The following is a 22,852-nucleotide window of genomic DNA, read 5'->3' as shown; positions in this document are numbered from 1 at the left end:
TTTGATTTGATTTTTGCACTTTTCGCTGTGTGAAATTCACAGTAATCTAGATCAAGTGAAGCCTTCTTTGTTTTTGCGTAAAATGTGCAAAAGGGAAATGCTTGTATAATTCATACAATTGATCAACTAATTGATATTCGGAAGTTTTAAGGAACATGTCAGTGGTTTTCGTATTCACGACATCCAGTTATGTCTCTGACATTACCCACCCGCCTTTTTCAACAAAAAATATTTGTTGAATCAAACAAGAAATACTACCGGGTAAAAATTTCCTAGATTGTTGTTAGATTTTGTGACTTTGTAAGATACATTACACTGGTGTCTTTTTCACACGGATTTCCTATGCGGTTTTTTCACGCGAATTTTCAAAGTTATCCGGTTTTTTTTGTTTTGTCTTAGAAATATATGAAACGTCGAGATTTGGTGTTATCCCGAAATTTTGTTTAGTCTACTCTCGGTTCATTTTTGCGGTTTTTTAACTACGCAGATTTTCGAAGTTACGCGGTCTGAAGTTCAAGTCCTAGAGTCGTTCTGTTTCTAAAAAAATATATATATTACACCATATTTGTTAAGACATCCGGCATAAAAAAATTTCACGCGAATTTTCGAAGTTACGCAGTTTTTTTACGCGGCATTTCGAAGCTATGCGGTTTTCTTTACGCACCTTATTCTGACGTGGTACGTATATCCCGTGTAAAAAGAGACCTCAGTGTACAATGAAAAATCTACATTCTAAAATGAAATATTCTAAACTATAAAATAAAAATCGGTTATCGCGCGAAATTTACACTCAATTGTCACTATATTATTAAAGTATTGTCATTGCTCATAATTTATTTAACCCTTTAAATTTTATTTCGTCGTGCAAAAACAATTTTTTTTCAAACGGATTTCACCGAATGCCTTCTTTTCGTCAAAAACAATTTTGCCGAATCATATGTTATACTTAGTAATATATTAATGAACTAGCTGACCCGTCGAACTTCGTCTCGCCCCAAAATTTGTTCGAATTTATGTTTTCGTACATCTGAATTGTAAAACGACTGAGTGGTAAACGTTTCTCTCCATTATTTTTCTGATTACTTAACCTACAATCAACGGATTTTGACACACATTCGCTTTAACCCAAAAAGAAATATCACAAAAAATTAAAGTGAAAATGTGAAATACTTCTGTTAAGCAAAAATCGAGCAAATGCACAGATTCTCATCTCTAATTAAAGAGTTTCTCTTCTAGAGTTGTTCATTCGGAGAGTAGGATATATTTACAATTCGTATTTAGCCCAAGTAACCAAAAATTCGTAAAAAAGAATTGGGTTAAGAAACATACAAAGAATCCGTTTCTAATGAATTGCTCATAGTTGAATGTTAACCCGACGCAACAGAACAAACTTTGAAGCAGTTCCTAATACAGTTTTTAAACAGCGAGAAAGTATCCTCAGAACTTTTTCTGTACGTTCAGTTCAAGTTGCCAAAAAGTGATACGCGTATTTTAGAGCTCTAACAAAGTGAATATTCTCCAGGCACTGTGGAACTTTTGGTTGCTTAGAGAGACGCTTAAATTTTAATTTGGTATTGATCTTACCAATTTGAAAAACAATCAATTATTGTAATCATATTGAATATTGATCTAATTGCCACTTATTATGTACGCTTAGTGTAATCTAATTCATTCGCAGGCAGAATGAAAGAAAAATCTCTTAGTTTGCCTTTAGAGCTTAAACAGCTCATTCTTTTCATTGATTCATTAAAAATAAATCTGATTTGTTAAACTCACGCTCACAATGGCCAATATAATTCATCTGACTTCATCACACACACAATCCTTTAACTGGTAAACAATATCAGAACTTTTTCTTTTGCCTACACTGTCCATACTCGCATATCGATTTTTGTCAATTTTGAGTTAGCTTTAGAAATGCAATCTATCCTCAATAAACTCTCAGAAATTGTAATAAAAGTTGAAGGTTTGTTCAGTAAAATGTGAAAAAATATCAACTCATATCAGTCCCATTCAGTGCAAATTTCAATAATTTTTTTTGTTGCAATATTGGAATAACAAAGGTGTATTATTATTTCATGTAATAATACCATGATTTAGCATTAGGTAGCGCAATAAATAAAAAAAATGGAAATAAAATTTTGATCGTCTTTTTTCATATGGGACTGATATGCAAGTATGGGCAGTACAGCGGTCATACAGCCATATGCATTCGGCCACTTGATTCCAAACCTAACCCAGTTTCCACCCAAACTTTTGTCAAACCGTTTGTTTAAAGTCAGTTTCAACGTTGTTGAACTGAAAATCGAGTCAGTTTCGAACCTGGTTTTTATATCAGGTTTGCTCAAACCCCCGTTGCTAAGCGTGGACCCAACACAGTTTCGTGAAAAGTGTCTGTTTGATGAAACTACCCTGGGTCAGTTAAACAGTCTTGTGCATTCCGCCATTCGGTAAATTTTCAAGCAATAATTTCGATACCCAATTAAGCACGTGGCTCAGAATGACGAATCACATGAATCAAGTATGCATGTGAAAACTTCACACGAAAAAACTCGTTGCGCGCCAAACAATTTTTACAACGATCTAGTATTCTTTTCTTCGACGGCCAAGCACTTATGCAACTCGTTGCGCGCCAAACATCAATCGTAGATCTAGCAACCATTGGCGACATTTTCAGTGGAAAATTCCATTGTCCATACAAAACAACTTTATGATTTTTTCCCACTTTTCCGGCAAGTTTTCCTAATTTTTTTGATGTACGAACCCGGTGGGGGTAAAAACTGATCCAGTAAAAAAAGAATCATGTAAATCCGTCCATCCGTTCTTACGTGATGCGATTACAAAGAATGATCTCTGCATTTTTATATATATACTAGCTGGCCCGTCGAACTTCGTCTCGCCTGAAATTATTTTTTTAAATTTGTGTTTTCGGACAGCAGAGTTGTCAAACGTTAATGTTTCTTTCCATTATTTTACTGATTACTTGGCTTACAATAAACGAATTACGACAAATTCATATCCAACATCATGAATTATTGTGGATATGTTCAATGCTTTTGTTACGCAAAAACTAAACAAATGCACCAATTGCCATCTCATCCTTCGAGTCAGTGTATTGAACAGAGATTGTATATCTCTCTCAAACTAAAGATTTGACTTGTGGGATGATGGATTTGATTGAATCATATCTGACTGGTCGTAGTATGACCGTGAAAATTGGCGACTGCGTTACTCCATCATTCATCGTCCAGCTCTGGCATTCCTCAGGGAAGCCATCTAGGACTCTTCTTATTTCTGCTATATCTAAATGATCTAAATTTCGCATGCAATGCATGAAGCTATCATTTGCCTACGATTTCAAGCTGTTTCATCTCATCAAATATCTGAAAGACTCAAACTTCTTTCAGTCACAGTTGGATGTATTTTTTAACTGGTGTGCAACGTCAACAGAATGGTTATAAACGCCTTCAAATGTTTCGTTATCTCCTTCTCTCGTAAACGAACCACGATCATGTATGATTACACTATTTCGCAAGCTGTACTAAAACGGGAGACATCAAATAAGGATCTAGGAGTGTCATTGGATTCAAAACTTAGTTTCAAAGATCACATAGAATCTCTAAAGCATGTAAGATGCTAGGATTCATCTTTCGCATCTCAAAAAATTTCAATAACATATACTGCCTGAAATCGCTTATATTGCGCTCTAGTTCGTTCTACACTGGAGTATGCTGTTGTTGTTTGGGCACCATATTACCAAACTGATAAGCTGCGCATTGAAACTGTTCAGCGCAAGTTCATTCGTTTTGCTTTGCGTCGCCTGCCCTGGAGAGTTCCATTTAATCTTCCAAGCTATGAAAATCGTTGTAGGCTCATACACTTCGATTTGCTATCTGTCCGCCGTGTCTACACAAAAAGCTGTTTTCGTCGCGGACCACATCCAATGTCGAATTGATAGTGCAGATCTCCTACAACAGCTAAGTTTTGACATTCTTCGGCGTAATTTGCGGTTTAATCCCTTTCTCAGAATTCCTCGTGCTAGAACTATGAACTATGGCTTCAATGAACCGTTTTCGAGTATGTGCCGCGTATTCAATACTTGCTCTGATGAATTTGATTTCAATTTATCTCGTAACACCATTAAAACCCGTTATCTCCGAATCTTTTCCCGCTAGTTTTATTTACATAATTAGACGATATGAATAGTTGTTAGTTAGCTTTGTAGTTTAAATAAGGGTAACTAAAGATTTCGTTATGTATCATTTGGTCAAATGTTATCTGTTGATACAAAAGATGAGAAGGTTTTATGCCGGCTGGAGAAGGAGAACCAAAATCTCAGCTCCAGCAGGCTTTTCCCTTGCTCCTAAATAAACAAATAAACAAATTAACAGATGGATGAAAAAGAAATGACCAAGATAAATACTTTAAATTGACCCCACAATACTTTCCAAAAGCAGCCCTCGGGGATGGTTGTTTGTCATTGAATGTTAAGACTTATTTGTACTGAAGACGTTTAAAAATTTAATAGCAAATCCTTAGGGATTATCGAAAGTAATAAACTAATTTTGAAAGGTTGTCCATAACTTGCTTCACCGCTAGTGATATTATTTAGTCGTGTTTGATGAATGTTCGTAGCAGGATAATGACAGGATCAATTTTCGATTAACGAATTAGCGATAAAATGAAAAATACTTGGACATTCGGAAGTTCAAATTACCCTTTTATTAAATATTGTGTCCATTAACTTTGACATGAACGCTGGATTCGTTCAAGAATTGTATCAAAAGGTTCGTTCTCATTCGTCGAGCCACCACATCGTTTTTCTTAGTATTCAGTCCTGAGAATCAATATGTTCTGTTCTAGCGGAGTGAACATGAGGAGTGATTATACCAGTATTCTTCTTATCGTTAAAGCCAGTGTACAAAACAGCAGATCTCACAACTAATGGTTCTTACATGCCACGATTTCTCCTTCAGATATGATATTCATGATTCGCATAAGGTAATTCGTCAAATAATCCAAAGTTCGGAAAAATGAAATGATTTGACTTAAGCAGCTTACAAATGTCATGAATACCATCCGTTTTGAAGTAAACCACTCTTGAAAACTCACCCGAATCGGCTGAACAAACTTCAGCATGCTAAATGCAAGGAAAATATTTTCATCTGAACTCATTATTTCAACAGCAGAATCCTATCATTGATACGTAAAAAATCGTTACATAATTTTATTTGTTCAACTCACGCCCACGATGGCCAACATAATTCATCTAACTACAATCACTACTGGTAAATGACATTAGAACTTGTGCTTCTGTTTACGGTATAGCTAAAACAGTCATTTGGCAAGTAATGATTTTGATACCCACGATAAGCACGTGTTTCCAAATGACGAATCAATCATGCATGTAAAATCTCCACCCAAATCTACTCGTTGCGCGCCAAAAGATTCTTTCAACGATCTAGCCAAACACTTATGCAACTCGTTATGCGCCAAACACCTATCAATGATCTAGCAATCATTGGCGACTTTTTCAGTGGAAAATTCCATTGTCCATACAAAATAACTTTATTGGTTTTTCCCACTTTTCCGGTAAGTTTTCCTAATTTTTTTGATGTACGAACCCGGTGGGGGTAAAAACTGATCAAACAAAAAAAAAAGCATCTCAATCCGTCCATCCGTTCTTACGTGATGCGATTACAAAGAATGATCTCTGCATTTTTATATATATATATAGATATAGATAGATAGATAGATATAGATTCTTGACTTACTCATTATTCAAAAACTACACAGTTCGAAAAAATCTTGTGATTTTACATCTTATAAGATGCACATAAATGGAGTGTCGTATTTCTCACAAATTTTCATTCAGGTACATGTAAATCTGTGTGATTTGAAAATTACACGTCTTGAAATCTAATGAAACAAAAACAAAAGATCGATTGCAAGAGGGCGACTGGAACCGAGAAACATTAGATCACAAAGCACATCGGTTAATCGACTAAACCACAGAAGCACACATCTGCTTGATGAATAATTAATGCATATAAACCCATACAGTCAGGTCTGAAAAATTCTGTTCGAATGCATACTGCAACATTTGACAAGTTAAGTAGTTATGAATTGTATCGTTTTTAGAATTATGTCACCTGAAAAGTTCATTATTTTCGAGGTGTCTTTTCAAGATTTACCCCGTACAGGAATGGGTAGAACTTAATCGTAAATATCTCTTGTTGTACTTAGCCCAAGAACATAATTTTTCTACTACAAGCCATCGAAAATATTATCAGGAATTTGTGATTAAATTTTCAACAGTGTGAGATAACTATAAATAACTCAAAAAGAAAGTTTTTTAAAGCTTTTGAAAACAACTCATCAAGGTTGCTTACCTTTTTGCACTGGAACGACGGTTTTAAGGTAGTTTCAGGCGAAGCCTGAACATTTAATCAGCAACAGCAAAAACAGATCGTCTGTATGGTATAAAGCCTCAAACGTTGTAAAGCCTCATTTGGATTAGATTTTGGAACTGAATTCTAAAACTGAGTTTTGGAACCAAATTTCACCTGAATTTTGAACCTAATTTTAGTTTTAGAATGTAGTTTTGGAATTTAGTTCCAGAATACGGATTCAAAAGATAAAATTTAGACTCCGAAACTGAATCCTATTTCTAGAATCTGGAGCTAGTTTTTTGGAACTTGTTTCCTTGCCTAGATTTGGAATTAAATTTAGTACCTTAATTTGAGTTCAGAATTCATATCCAGAATTCTCATTCTGGAACAAATATTTAGAATACCGAAACAAAATTCATGAAATGAATTCTAGAAATGGATTTCGTAACAAAATCTTAGATCTAAACCAGAACTTTGAAATTGACTTCAGAACCTGAATTTAACTCCTGTTTCCAGTTTCTGAGTTCAGATTAAGCATGCTGGAATTGAATTCAGGAATTTGGGCTCTGGAACAAAATTTTGGAACTGGATACAGTACTTCAAGTCAGCTTCGGAATTCCAATTCAGTATACAGTACTAGAATTAAATTTCGATCCTGAACTGTGAAAATCCCAGTCCCACGTTCCGAATTCATACTTAAATAGAAGCGAAGCAGTAAAAGTTGTACAATTCACCCAATCAATCAACTACGATTATGAACGATTATTTATATTCATTAGTTTTGAAAGAAGCAAGTTTGTTTTGTTCGTATTCACGTCCTCCAGTTATATCTCTGACATTACCCACCCGTCTTTTTTCTGTGTAGATCGATATGTGTTACATAATATCGCTTACTTTTTTCAGAGATGGCTGGACCAACAAATTTGAACAATGCTTCCGACATAATGTTTTGCTCAACTCGTGCAGATTACAGAATGTCCTTTGAGAGCAAGAAATTATCAAAACATCTCTGATGAAAAGCAAAATACATATCAAAGATTCATAGCTGGTGCGGCAAGGGACTGTCTAGTGCCAACTTTGTTTCATTCAGCACTCCGAAAACAAGCTCAAATATTCATAGGTGATCTTTTCTGCACAAAAAAAAAAATCCCCCTCGAAAAAATAAACTGTCAATCAGGCTGCAGGTGACCGAGATGGAACGCGGACTTCCGCCATTCATGTCAAATAGTAAACATTTGAGTTCAGTTACGATTCGGGGAAGTGGCCTCCGAGCACTTTCAATATATTTCAACTTTTTTTTGTGCCCAGGTAACAACGAGAAAGCACCAACAGCAACATCAGCAGCAGCAGAGGCCGATGAATGGACGTCCATCGGAATCAGACCAAACTGAGCCTGCCAATAATGACTGCACGTACGTCAGGAACCAGACTGAGCCGGGCGCACTTTGTGCAAAATTTCAGCAGTATATCAAAACAACACTTCCGAACGTGACGTTGATTGGTTTGCCTGAATCGGTTTCCCGGTTTTCCGGATGCATGGACTCGCTCCAAGCAATGCCTCCGCCGGAACCGAAGCACTGTTGTTTGCACAGTGGAATATGTATTGAACCGAATGCAGTTTTGTGGTGACGTCAGTCGGCCAGCCAGATGAAAGCGCATTTTTACTTTGTGAAAGAATACCGGCACACAGTTTCGCCATAGATTAAACTCATATAAAAGCCAGTTCGGTTAGGATGAGTTTTTTTCTGCATTCGAAAAAATAGCTTGAACGAAGATCTGATGATGAAATCGTTCCGTTAAAAGGTCTCTTTTCGAGATGGTTTTACTTTTGTGAATTTTACACAAATTACTATTCCAGGAGTGGATGGTTTCAATGAATCTCCAGCAAGGTTGAAAGCTAGCTGCAAATCGTGCTAATTAATCATTTAAGTGGCTTCTCCATTCGGTTCATGTTCACGCTTTGTTAGACCGATAACAATGAATTTCTCTGACAACTGGAGCACGACCGTTAAAAGGTACGCGCGTATCTACATAATTGAACAGCCACTGCAATGAACGCATGTTTAATTGATTCCTGGGTCAACACGAATACCAGTACGCAGTCTAGATTACATCATTTACGTCGGTTGTCACGATTTTAACACTGAAGGCACTTAATGAGGTTGCATCGGGAAATGGCATTGATGTGTTCTGCGATGACACCCGGTTGCGTAGCTTGATTGAGTTTGTGCACTCGATCGAATCCGTGGCCCGGTTATCTGTCACAGGGACGCAATTAGAATCGATCGAACACACAAACACAGACACAATACAGTGGGCAGTTGGGCACGTATTTAGTTTTAGCTGGAACGTGATTTAATCTAATGTTGACCATTCACTAGTCAACCCCCCTCTCCAAAGCCCATACTGCTACTGGTTACCCGATACTCTCTGATTCACAACGAATAACGGGATTCAGCAATTAAACATTTTCATGTAATGTTATAATGGCTTTTCGGACACTCGGTCTTAGGAGTACTTGTTTAGAATTGGAATTGAAAGTATTTGAAAATCGTCTACAATTCATTCAAATGTAACAACACTTATTTGGATTCAGTGTACGGAGCTAAACATGCCATTTTCTTTTTCACTATTGCTGTATTACTAAGATTTGCAACTGGTTTGCTTTGTTTTGTTTGTTCAAAAGCATTAGTCATATATAACTTGTTATCAGTCTCCGTCCAGAAAAATGATTTGAAAAAGACCGATGAATGAAAAAGCTGAAATGAAAAGTTGCGAAAAAAACTTCACCGAGACGGAACTTGAACTCACAACTTCCCCCTGTGGGACCGTTCATAAATCCCGTAGACTCACTAGGGGAAAAAAAGGGGGGGGGGGGGTGTTGTTCTCACGAAAGTCTACGTAGTCTCGTACGTAGAAACGTCCGCGCGTTTCCTTCGATTGATTAAAAAAGATTGAAAAACAGTAGAACCAAATACACGATTCTGACGTGAAGCCGTTTTCATTGTAGTTTTACTCAACGAAAAACAGAGTTGAAAATGGTTGAAATGATTGTAATTGCGTGAGTAAACGTTTGCCAAAACATATACCTTAGAGGTTGAAATCGAACCTGCTAACTATTTCCACCCGTAAAATTGTTAATTTTAATCATTCTACAAGGAAACATATTTTCTTTCTTATCGTTCATCCAGTAAAGCTGCTTGAGATTTATTGTACATCTTCACCTCTTGAATAACTGCGACTTTATAACAACGGGTTATAATACCGAGATTATCATTACTTGAAAACAGATGGTATGGTATCAAAATTTCCCAAATTTATTGCAAAATGAAATTCGTCATTCAAACTCTTGGTTGACCTCATTACAGGACTGCGTAAATCCAACTGAATTTTTTTTTCTTATGACAGAGTTGCAGTTGCCAAATATGACATAGAAACAAGAATAAATACATAAAATCTTGAATTATTATGATCAACCATCTTTGATCAGTTCGCTTTCACATCTCATCCAAGTCAGTCGATAAAACGAAACCGCTTACGTTCGGGACAGAAGAAACCAAGTACAGTATTGTGTAGTGAACAATAGAACGACCTCGAAATGAGTGAACCAAACGAACAAAAGCTAACGCCGACATGAAAGAATACAATTGTTGTTGACTTCAGGCAGTGCAAAATTCAACCTTCGATACGAGAACTTGAAGGTTTGCTTAAGGAGCAAATGCATCTTGACATTAAACGTGTGCATTTACTTGAATGCAATAAGACCAATAATGTTGTTTACGTCCAGTTTTATAAAGAGTTGGATGCAATTCAATTCGCAAAAGACAATAACAATGTGCACTATGTGGAGCACGAGAACCTTAAGTACAACATTCCAGTATATATGGATGATAGTGCTATAGAAGTGCGTGTGCATGATCTTCCCTCAAGCGTCACCGATTCATATATTTGCAAAACTATGTCCCAATACGGAGAGATTCTCTCTATCGGAAAAGAAAAGTGGAAGAACGTACGCCATTCCCCGGTATTCTAAATGGCGTACGTTTGTTACGCATGCGCTTGAAGAGGCCTATACATTCTTATGTAATTTTCGGTTAGGATACAAGAATTCCGTGCAAATCACTTGTTACCTATGACAATCAGATGGCCACATGTCAATATTGCCAAAAAGCTGTTCACTACGGTAAGACAACGGTGCTTCCTTCACACCAACCTCAAGCAACCCCAGTACACCTGTGACAGACACCAGCAACAGTGAAGCATCCCCTTCAACGAAACCATCCGACTTATCCCCTATAGAACAAAGTACACCAGTTGCAGTTAACAACTTACCATCCAACCAACCAGCAACTGCAATTCATGTACAACAAGGCGCATCTACAGCAACTAGCAACGAAATCAACAACAATACCATCGATGCGGCAATGGATGACGAGACGAACCACAAACGAAGTGTCCCTCAATCCTCGCAGGAGAAAAATGGAAGCTCCTCTCCGCCTAGAAAAAGGGTGACAACGAGATCCAACTCAAAAAAAAATATATATATATTTAAAAAATCGGCTCAATCGGCCACGTAAAGCTTGTACGCAAATAGGCCTGAATAAAAATATCTTTTGAATAAAAAAAAACTTTGATCGTTCTATTTATTTTTAGTTTTTATTAAAAACTAGCTGATCCGTCGAATTTTGTCATGCCAGAAATTATTGTTTTGAATTTATGTTTTCTGACAGCGGAATTGTCAAAAGTCTTATGCTGTTAACGTATCTTTCCATTATTTCATTGATTACTTGGATGCGGCGAATTCATCGAAAAATTATGTGAATATGTTAAAAGCTTGAGCGAATGCACCGTACATATCATTTTTCGAGTCAGTGCATCAAATAGCGATGCTTTCTCAAACTAATGGTTTCGACATATGGAATGAAAAGTGGAGCAAAAATAACTAAGATTCTGCAAATTTACAAAAGCTGCCCTCGCGACTTGTAGTTCGTCACTTCTCGCCACGGAACGGCCGCTCTGTGCCTAATTCGTATTACTGTTTTTGAATTAGTTGATTTTAACAACAAAATTTTAAAAATAACTATGAAATTAGTTACAATTGAGAATTTACTTTGCTGGAAAAAACTCTTATTTTTAGAGAATGTGTTTAGTTGGCGAATATCCTGGACACAAACTAGCAATATTTCAATCCAACACGAAATTCTCATTGACAACTAATTTTGTTATTAAAATCAGAAAATTTGTTTCTATTTATCTATCACCATCATTGCTGAAGGACAGCACAAATAAAACAAAAATGAAATTGGTTTCATCAACAAGTTTATTAGCCAAAAACTCATGAGAAGTGTCAAAGTAAAACAATCCATTAAAAAGCTAAAAAGGATAGTCTTGTTGAAACTGCTTGCAAATTGTTTTGATGTTTTTCGCATGTGTTACGATATATCCATATATAAATTTCTAAACCGATATGTAAAAATGACGTAAACTCTTAGTGGAAGGTGTATTTATTCAGAATTTGTGCGCATTTGAAGCGATTGTGCGTAATAATGTTTTTACGCGGAACAATGAAGTGATTTTCGAATGTTGCCCTCTAATTGTATATGTCAAATGATATTTTTTGTATCTTCCAACCTTCCTGACTACGCCGTTCGGTTTACTACTTGTATTCAGTTTTTGTTTTCCGTGTGCTCAAAGTTTTCAGTGAGTTAGTCGATTCCGTGAAGTCGAATGAAGAAAACAGCGATTAGGAAAAAAAAAGAAAAAAAAGTACGGGTATGTAATGTCAGAGACATAACTGGATGTCGTTTAGCACAGTTTGGAACATTTATCTTGAACGATTTTCGCACAGCGAAAAGTGCACGAAGCAAATCAAATTATTTTGGATTTTCACTAAATTGATGATTTCTACCTTCGATTTGCAAAGAAGTAATCTTAATAGTTCTTTAGATAACATTTAGAGCCATTAGAACGGCTGATTGTTGTGAACTTTTCGTTTCTTGTTTTCTTTCTCTCCAATGCAAACCATCAGCAGCTGATTCAATCGTTCTTGCTTGAATTGAATCTAGCTTTGCGTACAAACCGACACATCCGCTCGCAGTGCCAAATGATGCGAAACTGGTTTAATGCGTCTTCTCGCCTTGACGACCGGAAGGCAAATGAGAACTACGACCTGAGCGTTTGAGGTTTTCAACCACGCAGAAGGTGCGCTCTCCGATGCCGCTGTTTGAATGCGTCTACTCGCCCCGACGTTTATACCTGCCAATATAGAAAAGACAACCGCGACTGAAACATTTTTTCGGTGTGCCATCTAGTGGCTACTAGTCATTGCGGTGTGAACGTTTTTCGGTGACAATGCGCCATATAGCTGCAAATTGCAGAAGCCAATTCAACCATTTATGTTGGTTTATGTTTTATTTCTCTAAATCAACTTAGTTAAGAAATGACAGCACGTTTAATTGGTGAATTCAACAAAAAAATAGTCATTTCAACAAATATTTTATTATTATTAAGGGAATCAGAATTAAAAAATCTAAATTAACAAAAGTAAGATTTTTTTAGTTGCCACAAAAAATAACAAACTAAAATCAGAAAAAAATATCGCCAAAATGCTGCTTTCGGTCTTTCCGTGTAGTGATATTATTTAGTCGTGTTTGATGAATGTTCGTAGCGTTACAATCACAGGAACAATTTTCGGGTAAAACAAAAAAGTTTAGCGATAAAACTTTTTTTTACTTCTTATTTATAACCTCTGGTCAGTCAGTAATTATTTAGTAAATTTCTGACATATAATAGACCCGGATGATTTGCATCGCTAAGTTCAAATCCTTACTTTTCCTTGAGTACTATGGCTCTAAAATTTTCATATTCTTTCTCCTCTCACGATATCTAGTTAGTTTGGTATTGTAAAAAACCGAACGATAAAATGAGTAATTTGAAATTTCAAATTATTACTCTATTAAATATTGTGTCGTTCGTTTCGTTTCGTGCATTCGTTTAATAATTGTATCAATAGTCGTCTCATTAGTTGACACCACATCATTTTGCTTAGTAATCCAACGCTGGACTCGAATGGTGGTGTTCGGTTCTGAGAATCCATAGCAGAAAGTTTTATACTAACATCATGGTTTTTAATCCACCGAACGAACTTCAACATGCTAAATGCAAGCAAAACTTCTTTGTTTGACCTGATTATTTAAACAGCAGAATCCTATCATTGATTCGTAAAAAAATCGTTCTATAATTTGATTTGTTCAACTCACGTCTACTATGGACAACATTAATCATTTAACTGATTACATTGCACACAATGCTTCTTCTGGTAAACAATATCAGAACTTTTGATCCTGTTTACGGTATAGCTAGAACACTCAGATGCGTTCCATCAAAAAATCATTTGGCAAACAATAATGTTGATACCCAATTAAGCGTGTGACTCGAAATGACGAATCACATGGATCAAGCATGCAGGTGAAATCTCCACATAAAACTACTTGTTGAGCGTCAAACGTATTCTTTTCTTCGACGGCCAAGCACTTATGCAACTCGTTGCGTGCCAAACATCAATCGTAGACCTAGCAATCATTGGCGACTTTTTCAGTGGAAAATTCCATTGTCCATACAAAACAACTTTATGGATTTTTCCCACTTTTCCGGTGAATTTTCTTAATTTTTTTTATGTACGAATCTGGTGCGGGTAAAAACTGATCACACACAAAAAAAAAAAAAAGAAATCCGTCCATCCGTTCTTACGTGATGCGATTGCAAAGAATGATCTCTGCATTTTTATATATAGGGGAAGATGTTCGTTTGCGGCAGTTTTTCGGTTGCCGGCACTCCATCGTAACTTTTGACAGAAAGCTGATAGCGTCATTCCGACAAATGTCATGTGTGTGCAATAGCAGCACGTTTTTTGTGCCGAATACCAAAGCAAACAGACGATTGTACGACTGTTTGTTTGTTTGTTTGATTGTTTGTAACTTCGGAACTACTGAACGGATTGCCAACAAACTTGGCACAGGTGCCTCTTGCATTTTAGATATGGTTTAAGGAGTACTTTTATAGGGAGAGAGCGTAGCAAGTGTCATAAACAAGAGGGAGTGATGGAAAAACTCATATAACTTGACAAGAATCGATACATTTTGAAGACCATAGAAACATTTCGCATACCTTAGATATGACTATACGGAGGGTAGATGTAGCAAGTGCCTTAAAACAGGGGGGTGTAATGTTTAAAACGGCATAACTCTGAAACTACAGAACGGATTACTACGATAATGGTGGTGTAATTCCGGAACCTTACGGATAATGGTGGTGTAATTCCGGAACCGGAAGTCGGATTGGGATAAAATTCAATAGCGATCTATGGGACCGTAAGACCTTTTATTTGAATCCGAGTTTGTGAAAATAACACACACACACAGGCACACAGGCACACACACACACGAGTTCGAGTTGTCGGTTCAATGCGTACGCCGCTGGTTGTTAAACGTTCGAGTCCCGACCTTGGAAAGATTCTTAGTGTCAGTAGGGTCGTAGTACTCTAGCCAAGAAATCTGTTGAAAAAGAAAGGCCAAATTCCACTAAAGGAATGTGTAATGCCAAGACTTTGCTCAGGTTTGATGGTCATTCAGGGGTTATCCTAGTTTTGTGCTTAGGGTACATATCCGTTTTGAATTTTGTTTACGTTTCGTCTGTCCCGGGTTGGCGGTTCAATGCATAGGACGCTGGTCTTTACAAGCCAGCTGTCGTCTGTTCGAGCCCCGACCTGGAAGTATTCTTAGTGTCAGTAGGATCCATAGTACTAGCCATGCAATGATTCTGTACACTAAGAATCGTCTGCGAAGTCTGCTGAAACAGAAAGTCCAAATTCCACCACAGGAATGTAATACCAAGACTTTGCTTTACGTTTCGTCTTGGACTCATCAGTGCATAGCAGTTCAAATTGGCGAATTTGATTTTATGCTCATTTGATAGATTTTATGCTCATTTGATAGAACATTTCGCTAAGAATAGTTGATCCCGATGAGGGGTGTGCAAATATGTGACAACAGTAATTTTTAACTAAGGATAATGCGTATCAATGAGACTTTTAAAATCGTGGAAAATTGCCAATTTTGTATCTAAGAGAAATTTAGTGACGGCTGATAAGATTTTTGTCAATTTATATGCATGAGGGTGCTCAAATTTTGTTACGGCACGGTTTACGAAGCTTCAACACATATTCTCGTTTGATACAAATCGATTTCGTGTTCGATTTCGCAACCTGTTGTTTAATATGATGAAGGGTTTATGAAAATAATCAGCTTAAATTGAAATCACATTGATAATGATAATTTAACAGTTATCTACAATAAATATGTAGTATGAAAAGATAATACTGACTATTTTTATTTACTGTGAATCAAACAATTTGCTTATTTCCACCTCTGGTCTAACGGATGAAAAAACACTATCATTCGTACAACATTTCGTGCAAAATATACAAAATTAAGCCGGTAAAGGAATATCTTGTATGACGCTTCATAGAAATCATGTCCACTGTATCTCAGCGTAGACTAAACAGAAGTCCACAAATCAAATCAGTATAGTTATATAGTAGATGTTTTTCCTAGAACCCAACGTTTTTGCTTGATTTTTCACAAACTTTTGAATTTTTGATGATTGGTGTTTATAGTCAAAACTTCGATTTTTCACGAAAAAATCCTCCATTTTGTAGTAGGAAAATCTCCTCATAGTAACAAATAACGAAAAGTCTGGTATTTTACATGTAGAAAGTGTGTGTAAAATGCCGATGAACACGGACTTTCAAAAACTGCCTACGAGAAAAGCGCGCTTAAAGTTTATGGTCTATAAAATCGAAGGAAACAATTTTTTTTTGGGGAGCGCGTAGTTGGGAGTTTAACACTTTCGTAGAATCATATCTTTTCTTTGAAAAAAAAAAAAAAGATTTTTTAAGTGTCAGAATTTGGATGTACACCAAATGATTGTATGTCAAATGGCATTCAATTAAATTTTCCGTGTGTAGTTTCTAGTGCCCAATTAATGAATCCCACCAACTCCTTTGTGATCGCTGCGCTGCCCGAGTGGCGAGCTTTGAACTAAGCGATGGCGATAATTTTCAGATTTTGCTTGAAGATTCGAACAAAATTCAAAGTTTTTATTATTTTTTCTTATGAATCGAATACTAACATACAAAAACGTGTGAAAATTTGGTAAAAAAATCGATCATTAATGATCCAGTAACTTCCCGTGGTATGTTTGATTGATATTTATGGAGAAATCGTAACATGAAATACCAAAGGTACTGTTGGGTACTGTTTTCATATCTGGGATATTATTTGTTTTTTTGGGTGGGATTTTGAGATAGATTGATAAATTATGATCAAAAGTTTTATGACTAGTCTATTTACTCATGTTTTATCATCTAAATCAAATCTGTATGTGAACAGAAAATTTCAAATTTCATCCGAGATATTCAAGAGAATAGGACAATTTGAAATCATATATTTGATGACAACACGTGAATAATCGTTTTTCTTACCCATATTTGTAAGGTTTTGCCATCTGCATTCTTTCAAACTCAAGGAAAAATTCGTCAAAAATTTTTCTATATACATGGGATATGTCAAAACAATCACCATAACGCTATCTCGTGGTGACCACGCTAATTAGATTGTTCAATAGATCTAAAACTTCTTGAACGTTTTTTTTAGCATTTTCGGGTAACGAGATATAACGAGTAAAGCGACGCCATTTTACGAAAACCTGAGATTCTAGAAATTCAATTCTTCAATTCTGAATATCTCGAGAATGCTTTACCAAGAACAAACTCATTGCCATTATTTTGAAGAATCTTGACTATTTATTATTAAAAACTCTTTTTCTGTGAATGCTTGTTTTAGGTCCAACATCTTCAAGAACAAGAGCTCAATTATTTTTTAAAGATAGTGTGCTACTACAAATGCTCGAAAAAAACATGTTTCAGGAAGCTCTTGTGTATTTCTTATCCTTCTGATGATAGCAACCGGAGTGTATCGAGCATGACGACGACCCACGTGCATGCGGTGGAGTTTCCACGGTTTAACACTGCGCTACCGGGAGACACGAGATCGCGTAATTCCCGATGGCCCTACCAGCACCAGATAGGAAAAACCGCAACTCAACTGCGGCGGCATTGGGACCGTACGACTATGTAGATTATAAATCCGGTGGCAAGCGGCTACTGGAGCCTAACCGTCATACTTTTTGATTTCCCGGCCGTAATAATGCTCCGCTTCTGCTCAGTTAGCAACATCGCGACCCCCCAAGGTAATGCTTTGGTATTTTGGTTCGCTTTAGGAACTTTGAGTTGTTTTTCAAATCTGCACAGAAAGCAACATTTCAATTTTTGATGTTCCAGTCTACCACTTCACTCGGTTAGTAATAGTCTCTCGGCGCATCCATCAGTGGTTGATGTGGGAAAACGCTTCGGGATTAACCAGGCAGAGTTGCGGTTTCAGACACCGATGCTATCATTTTTCAGCTAAATGAGATTTTAATGAGAAATGCTTGTGTACGGCAGCGGATAAAATGATTCCATGGGTAGGCGGGACCGAGGGACGAAGGACGAGAGGTAGTGTTCTGCATGCTGGGGACGACTTCCATGTAGAATGTGACTTCATCCATTGTAACACAACCAGTCACCTGAGTTGTGCTAAGCTGACGATGCGTATGTGAGACGGGCCAAAGAATTCATGGAATAAACACGAACACCAGGGATATGTCGAAAGCAATGCGAGCTGACGTGCAGAAAAACATTAAAATTCAGGACCAAACTCCATCGTTCGCGCGGATCTCGCACAGCACGAATGGCGAAGGATTAGCACCTGCGGTGAAATTAATTTTTCTCGTGCAGATATGAATTGTATGTGCTCTGTGTGTGTGTGTATGTATGTATGTATGGCAACGAATAGGTGGGTGGTTGATTCGTACGGGTTGCAAAACCGGGGAAAAAAATGTAATGTGATACTGATTATGTGAAGGAAAAAAATGATATCTTTAGATTCATTCTCTTTCTCGAACAAAAGTCTGTTGACTTTGCGATATGCTAAATATTAGAACTCGTTTAATGGTAATCAGATTAGGTGGGAAAATGAACTGTGACGAACGCTGATGTCAACACAAAATGCTAAGAAAGACATAACATCGAATGAATGAAGAAAAAAAAGCTATGCTTTGAGCGGGGGACGATTTTCGCTTACCTGGAAGAGGGCCTGATCGATTTTCGCGTTGGCTGGTATCTGAACCTTGTACAGTTTCTGGTCGAACTCGGGTGCGTGGTCGTTCACGTCCTCCACCTGCACGACCACTCGGGTCGTAGATGAAAGCTGCGGTGCGCCATTATCCATCACCAGGACCTGGAAACCGAAATGTGACATCAGCATAATTAGAACTTCGAATTAGATTGGACTAACGGACGCTTTCCATAGGCCGGCCCGGCCGGCCGGCAAGCTCACGTACAGTACAAAGAATACATGGAATTTGCATTTTAGATAAAGATCTGCTGTCGGGCGATGCCACGATAATTACAGCGGGCTTAGGCCGTTTTCACACTGTGTATCCTTATTACATCACCCGGTAGACGGGGTACGTAGCAGTAGGGAAGCGGGGGCGGGTGAAAAATTAATTTTTGCGTGTCGTATAATTAATTTCATCTCATTTATTTCCACCATTGCAGATACTTAAACAGTACCATTAATACGGCAGGCAGCACGGAACAAAAGATTTAAACGATGACATCCACCATGATATGAACGGCTTCGCACAGGATTTGAGTTCGATATAAATTATATCGTCCTTGTTCAATGAGAAATAAATTTACAATTTCGTGATGTTAAAATTCAATATCGTTCACAATCCACCTTACCTTTCAAGACGTTCTCCCTCCCTCAATTTAGTTAATGGCAGCGTTTTTGGGTTCCGCGGATATTAGATAATTTAACAAAAAAAAAATTCATATACAGGTAGATGTATTTGTTTTTTAACCAGATGTGCGATTTTTGTCAAAAGATGCCACTGCAAAAAGGGATTAGTTCACCGTCGAAGCCAGAACTAAAAACTGTCACGTATTTTCAATGAAAGACTGCAATCCAACAGCCCAGGAAACATTTTCGTCTCTCACTTCAATAAAAGAAAGTTTCAATGCCAACGGCACTCGTTTCGCTATGACAAGACGAAACCAAAATAACGTCTACATGAATTTTGTTTACGTTTCATATTAGAATCATCAGCAGTGATGTCAACCCTACGGATTTATCCGTAGATCTGTCTTTTCTTCGGATCTACGGACGAATCATATGAAATTTACGGATTTAGCATTATTTTACCAGAAATTTCCTGATCTAGCATTACATCTTTTGATATGAAAGAAAAATAATTAAATATTGTAACATCGTCTGTCAGTTTTGGCAATTGCCGATAACTTGACAGACGCTGCTCGATATTTATCTATATTGTATACAACATTTTCAATCCGGTAGAAGATGCTACAAGAATTCGCGTCTCTCAATGCACGAACCGTGAGAGAATTTTTCTATATTTCTTCGCTTCACTTCATACTCTGACTATTCCACGGTCCTAAAAAAAATTTAAAAAAATCTGATAATGATCGATGCTGTGTGGAATTTACCAAGAGAGAATCGCAAGTTGATAATTATCGCAGTATGATTCTCATACTAGGTTGCAATATTTCAAAACCCTTGTGTGGAGCATTCACAGACATTTTCATAGACACAACTTATACAAAGGTTATATGCACATAGTTAGAATAAGCGGCAAAAGTAAAATCATTCTATCGCAATTATCAACTTCCTGTGTAGAATCGGATTACGAAACGAGAATAAGCGACCGTTTGTTGCTTTAGAGAGGATCCCCACAGCAGCGTGCTTACCTTTGATTCAGAGGTGGAAATAAGCCCATTTTGCGCACGAAAATGTGAATCAAGATTTCCGATTGTGAATCATAAAACCGAACACCGTGAATTAAAAAATTGAGTAACAAAACTAAAACTGTGATTATTTTTTTTAAATTGTGGGAACTGTATATAACAGAGTAGCAGCAGACCTTATACATACGCACTCTTTTTATTGCGCTAAGACAAACTTGTTCTCATTCTCAGTAGACAACCATGCGCAGGTGAAGAGCTTTAGTTGCCCTCACAAAAACTCGTTCGCGCAAAATCCTGCACTCCTGTTACTTTTGTGTATGATATTCCAGCTAAATAGGTTAATATTAATCAGCTGCATAGCACGCACAGCAATAGTGATTGGGTTTTTCTTATCATTATAATTATTATTCATCGCAGCATGTATGTTAATATTAATTGCTGTTTTTATTGATGATATGACTCCACCACGACGGTATCACTGAATAAAATTCAAATACATCACGAAACGTGGAATTTCGATGCGACCGACGAAAAACACTCACCTATCGAGCTTGAAATTATTGATATCGGATAATCCATATCTGAGGAAAACTGATATCAATATCCATTGCCTTTCGCATATTCAAATAAAGGAATTACTAAAAGAAGGTAAGTTAATCTTTGTTTCGCAATAATTTCTGCAAGAGAGGATCCACACAGGAATGTGTGCGTTGCTAATCAAATGTGTTAGCGGATACATGCTGAAACTGAAATAATTTTTCTCGAGCAGTTTTTAGAAAAACAGAATAGTTTTAGACTAAGATTTTCGCTTTTCTTGAATTGCAATTTTAAGCAAAATGAACTGATTTGTTTATTTTTCAACCATATGGAAGATTTATTGATTAAAATCATGAGGAGAAGCGCAGAAATTTGTTTTTACGCACACATTGTTGACATTACTCATACGCTTGCAAAGTGTCTTGCTCCTTAATGAACACAGAGTAACATTAAAACAATCCTAACTTTGTTGAAATGTTGATTCCGAATCAGACAGTGATACTAATAACGATAAAGACATGTTTTAAATTCTATGTAAAACCAACATTTATCTTATCAAAAGTCATTTGTTACGGATCTTCACAGAACATACATGTTATCACCTTTGCTATCACACATGCATTTAATAAGCGAACCAGAAAAAAATACACACTCACACTATCACACACTCTCATCTCGAAATGACGATAAAAAGTTAAGTCAGTTACTACTGAGCAATTATCGTGCTAAGACGCCCATCTTTATTGGTCCGAAGTTCCCGTTACGCTGCTGTTCGCTTTATGGTGCTGAATTGCCATCTGTAAAATCTTGGAAAGACAATTCACTTTGACGACACCCGTTGGTAACGTCATTTATCGATCAACATTTGAAAATTCACTATAATAACTACAATAAATATGTGATATGAAAAGATAATGCTGACTATTTTTACTTACTGTGAATCAAACAATTATCTTTTTCCACCCCTGCTTTGATTCTCAGACAGGTCATCGAGAGAGAAATTCGCTCTCGCACTGGTGTCCATTCTATGTAAAATGAACCATGCCGTTTTTTTTTTGCTGCGATGATATCCGTCTCTCTTTGATGGCACTGATTGAATCGTATGAAGAGTTGCTAGAGAGCGTTCTTTGATACGATAATAGCCATCTTTGTCGTCTGCATATTTTTTTTGCTTGCCCAATTAAAATTGTAATCAAGCATCTATTAGCCATCTATCTGTCATTATTGGAAGCCTGCCTTTGTGGATTAGAGCTTAAAACTGTTAAGTTTTTGTAAATTTACTAGTATAAGTACACTTGAAACCAAATCTACGGATTCGACTTCAACGAAAAGTGGCATCACTGTTCATCAGTGCATACAGACCCTGTCAGCTTGGAGCGAAATCAATTCTCAGCTCAGTAACGCCATCGCACGGCATCATATTCAACATATTATGTCAATTGTATGGGTGCGCAGTGCTGCTATTTTTGCGCGCACGAATTTGACATTTCTCGTCCCTACTTCTATATACGAGATTTGATGCAGACTAGCCTGAGGGCGCCATGCTCTTAAAAAAGGGTGTTGACAATGATTTGTTCGGGAAATGCGAGAGCTGGATATCTTGTTAATGTGATGTCTTTGGTGCATACCAGTTCAAACTGAACTGCTTAATGTAAAACTCGGCAGTTTAATTTGAACCGCTAAGCAGACGTAAAGCTTCTGCTATTTGCAGAAAACCCTACTCGAATAAACAATAAACAATAACACTTTTTGTTTTGCACCAAAGTGCCATGTCTAAACCGACGCACAGTGATGCCAAGGTGACAGAAATCCAAAAAATGAATTTATTTTTTCCCTGCACTGTATTAATTTTTTTGAATTCTCAGATAAATGAAGGATTACAGTTTAAAGTATAAAAGTTTTTGAATAAGAAATAATCTCTCCATATACTTTCATAGATAGGGTATTGTAAACTTTCTTTTCATCCTTCCATACAAAATATATGACGCAATTATGATGT

General features: G+C 36.9%; 1 protein-coding gene across 5 annotated transcripts in view; it reads right to left on the bottom strand.

Moving 5' to 3' along the window:
- Nucleotides 1-22,852, bottom strand: part of LOC131436971 (fat-like cadherin-related tumor suppressor homolog) — a 537,375-nt gene that overhangs the window by 159,801 nt on the left and 354,722 nt on the right. For all 5 annotated transcript variants that reach the window (XM_058605986.1, XM_058605987.1, XM_058605988.1 and 2 more), the window contains one exon: nucleotides 18,632-18,787. In XM_058605986.1, coding sequence (XP_058461969.1) covers nucleotides 18,632-18,787 — 156 coding nt within the window. The remainder of the gene's footprint in view (nucleotides 1-18,631; nucleotides 18,788-22,852) is intronic.

The sequence above is a fragment of the Malaya genurostris genome, chromosome 3, assembly GCF_030247185.1.
Source record: "Malaya genurostris strain Urasoe2022 chromosome 3, Malgen_1.1, whole genome shotgun sequence".
NCBI classification, from domain to species: Eukaryota; Metazoa; Arthropoda; class Insecta; order Diptera; family Culicidae; genus Malaya; species Malaya genurostris.
The sequence above is the reverse complement of the archived record's forward strand: the minus strand, read 5'-3'. Positions and strand labels throughout refer to the sequence as shown.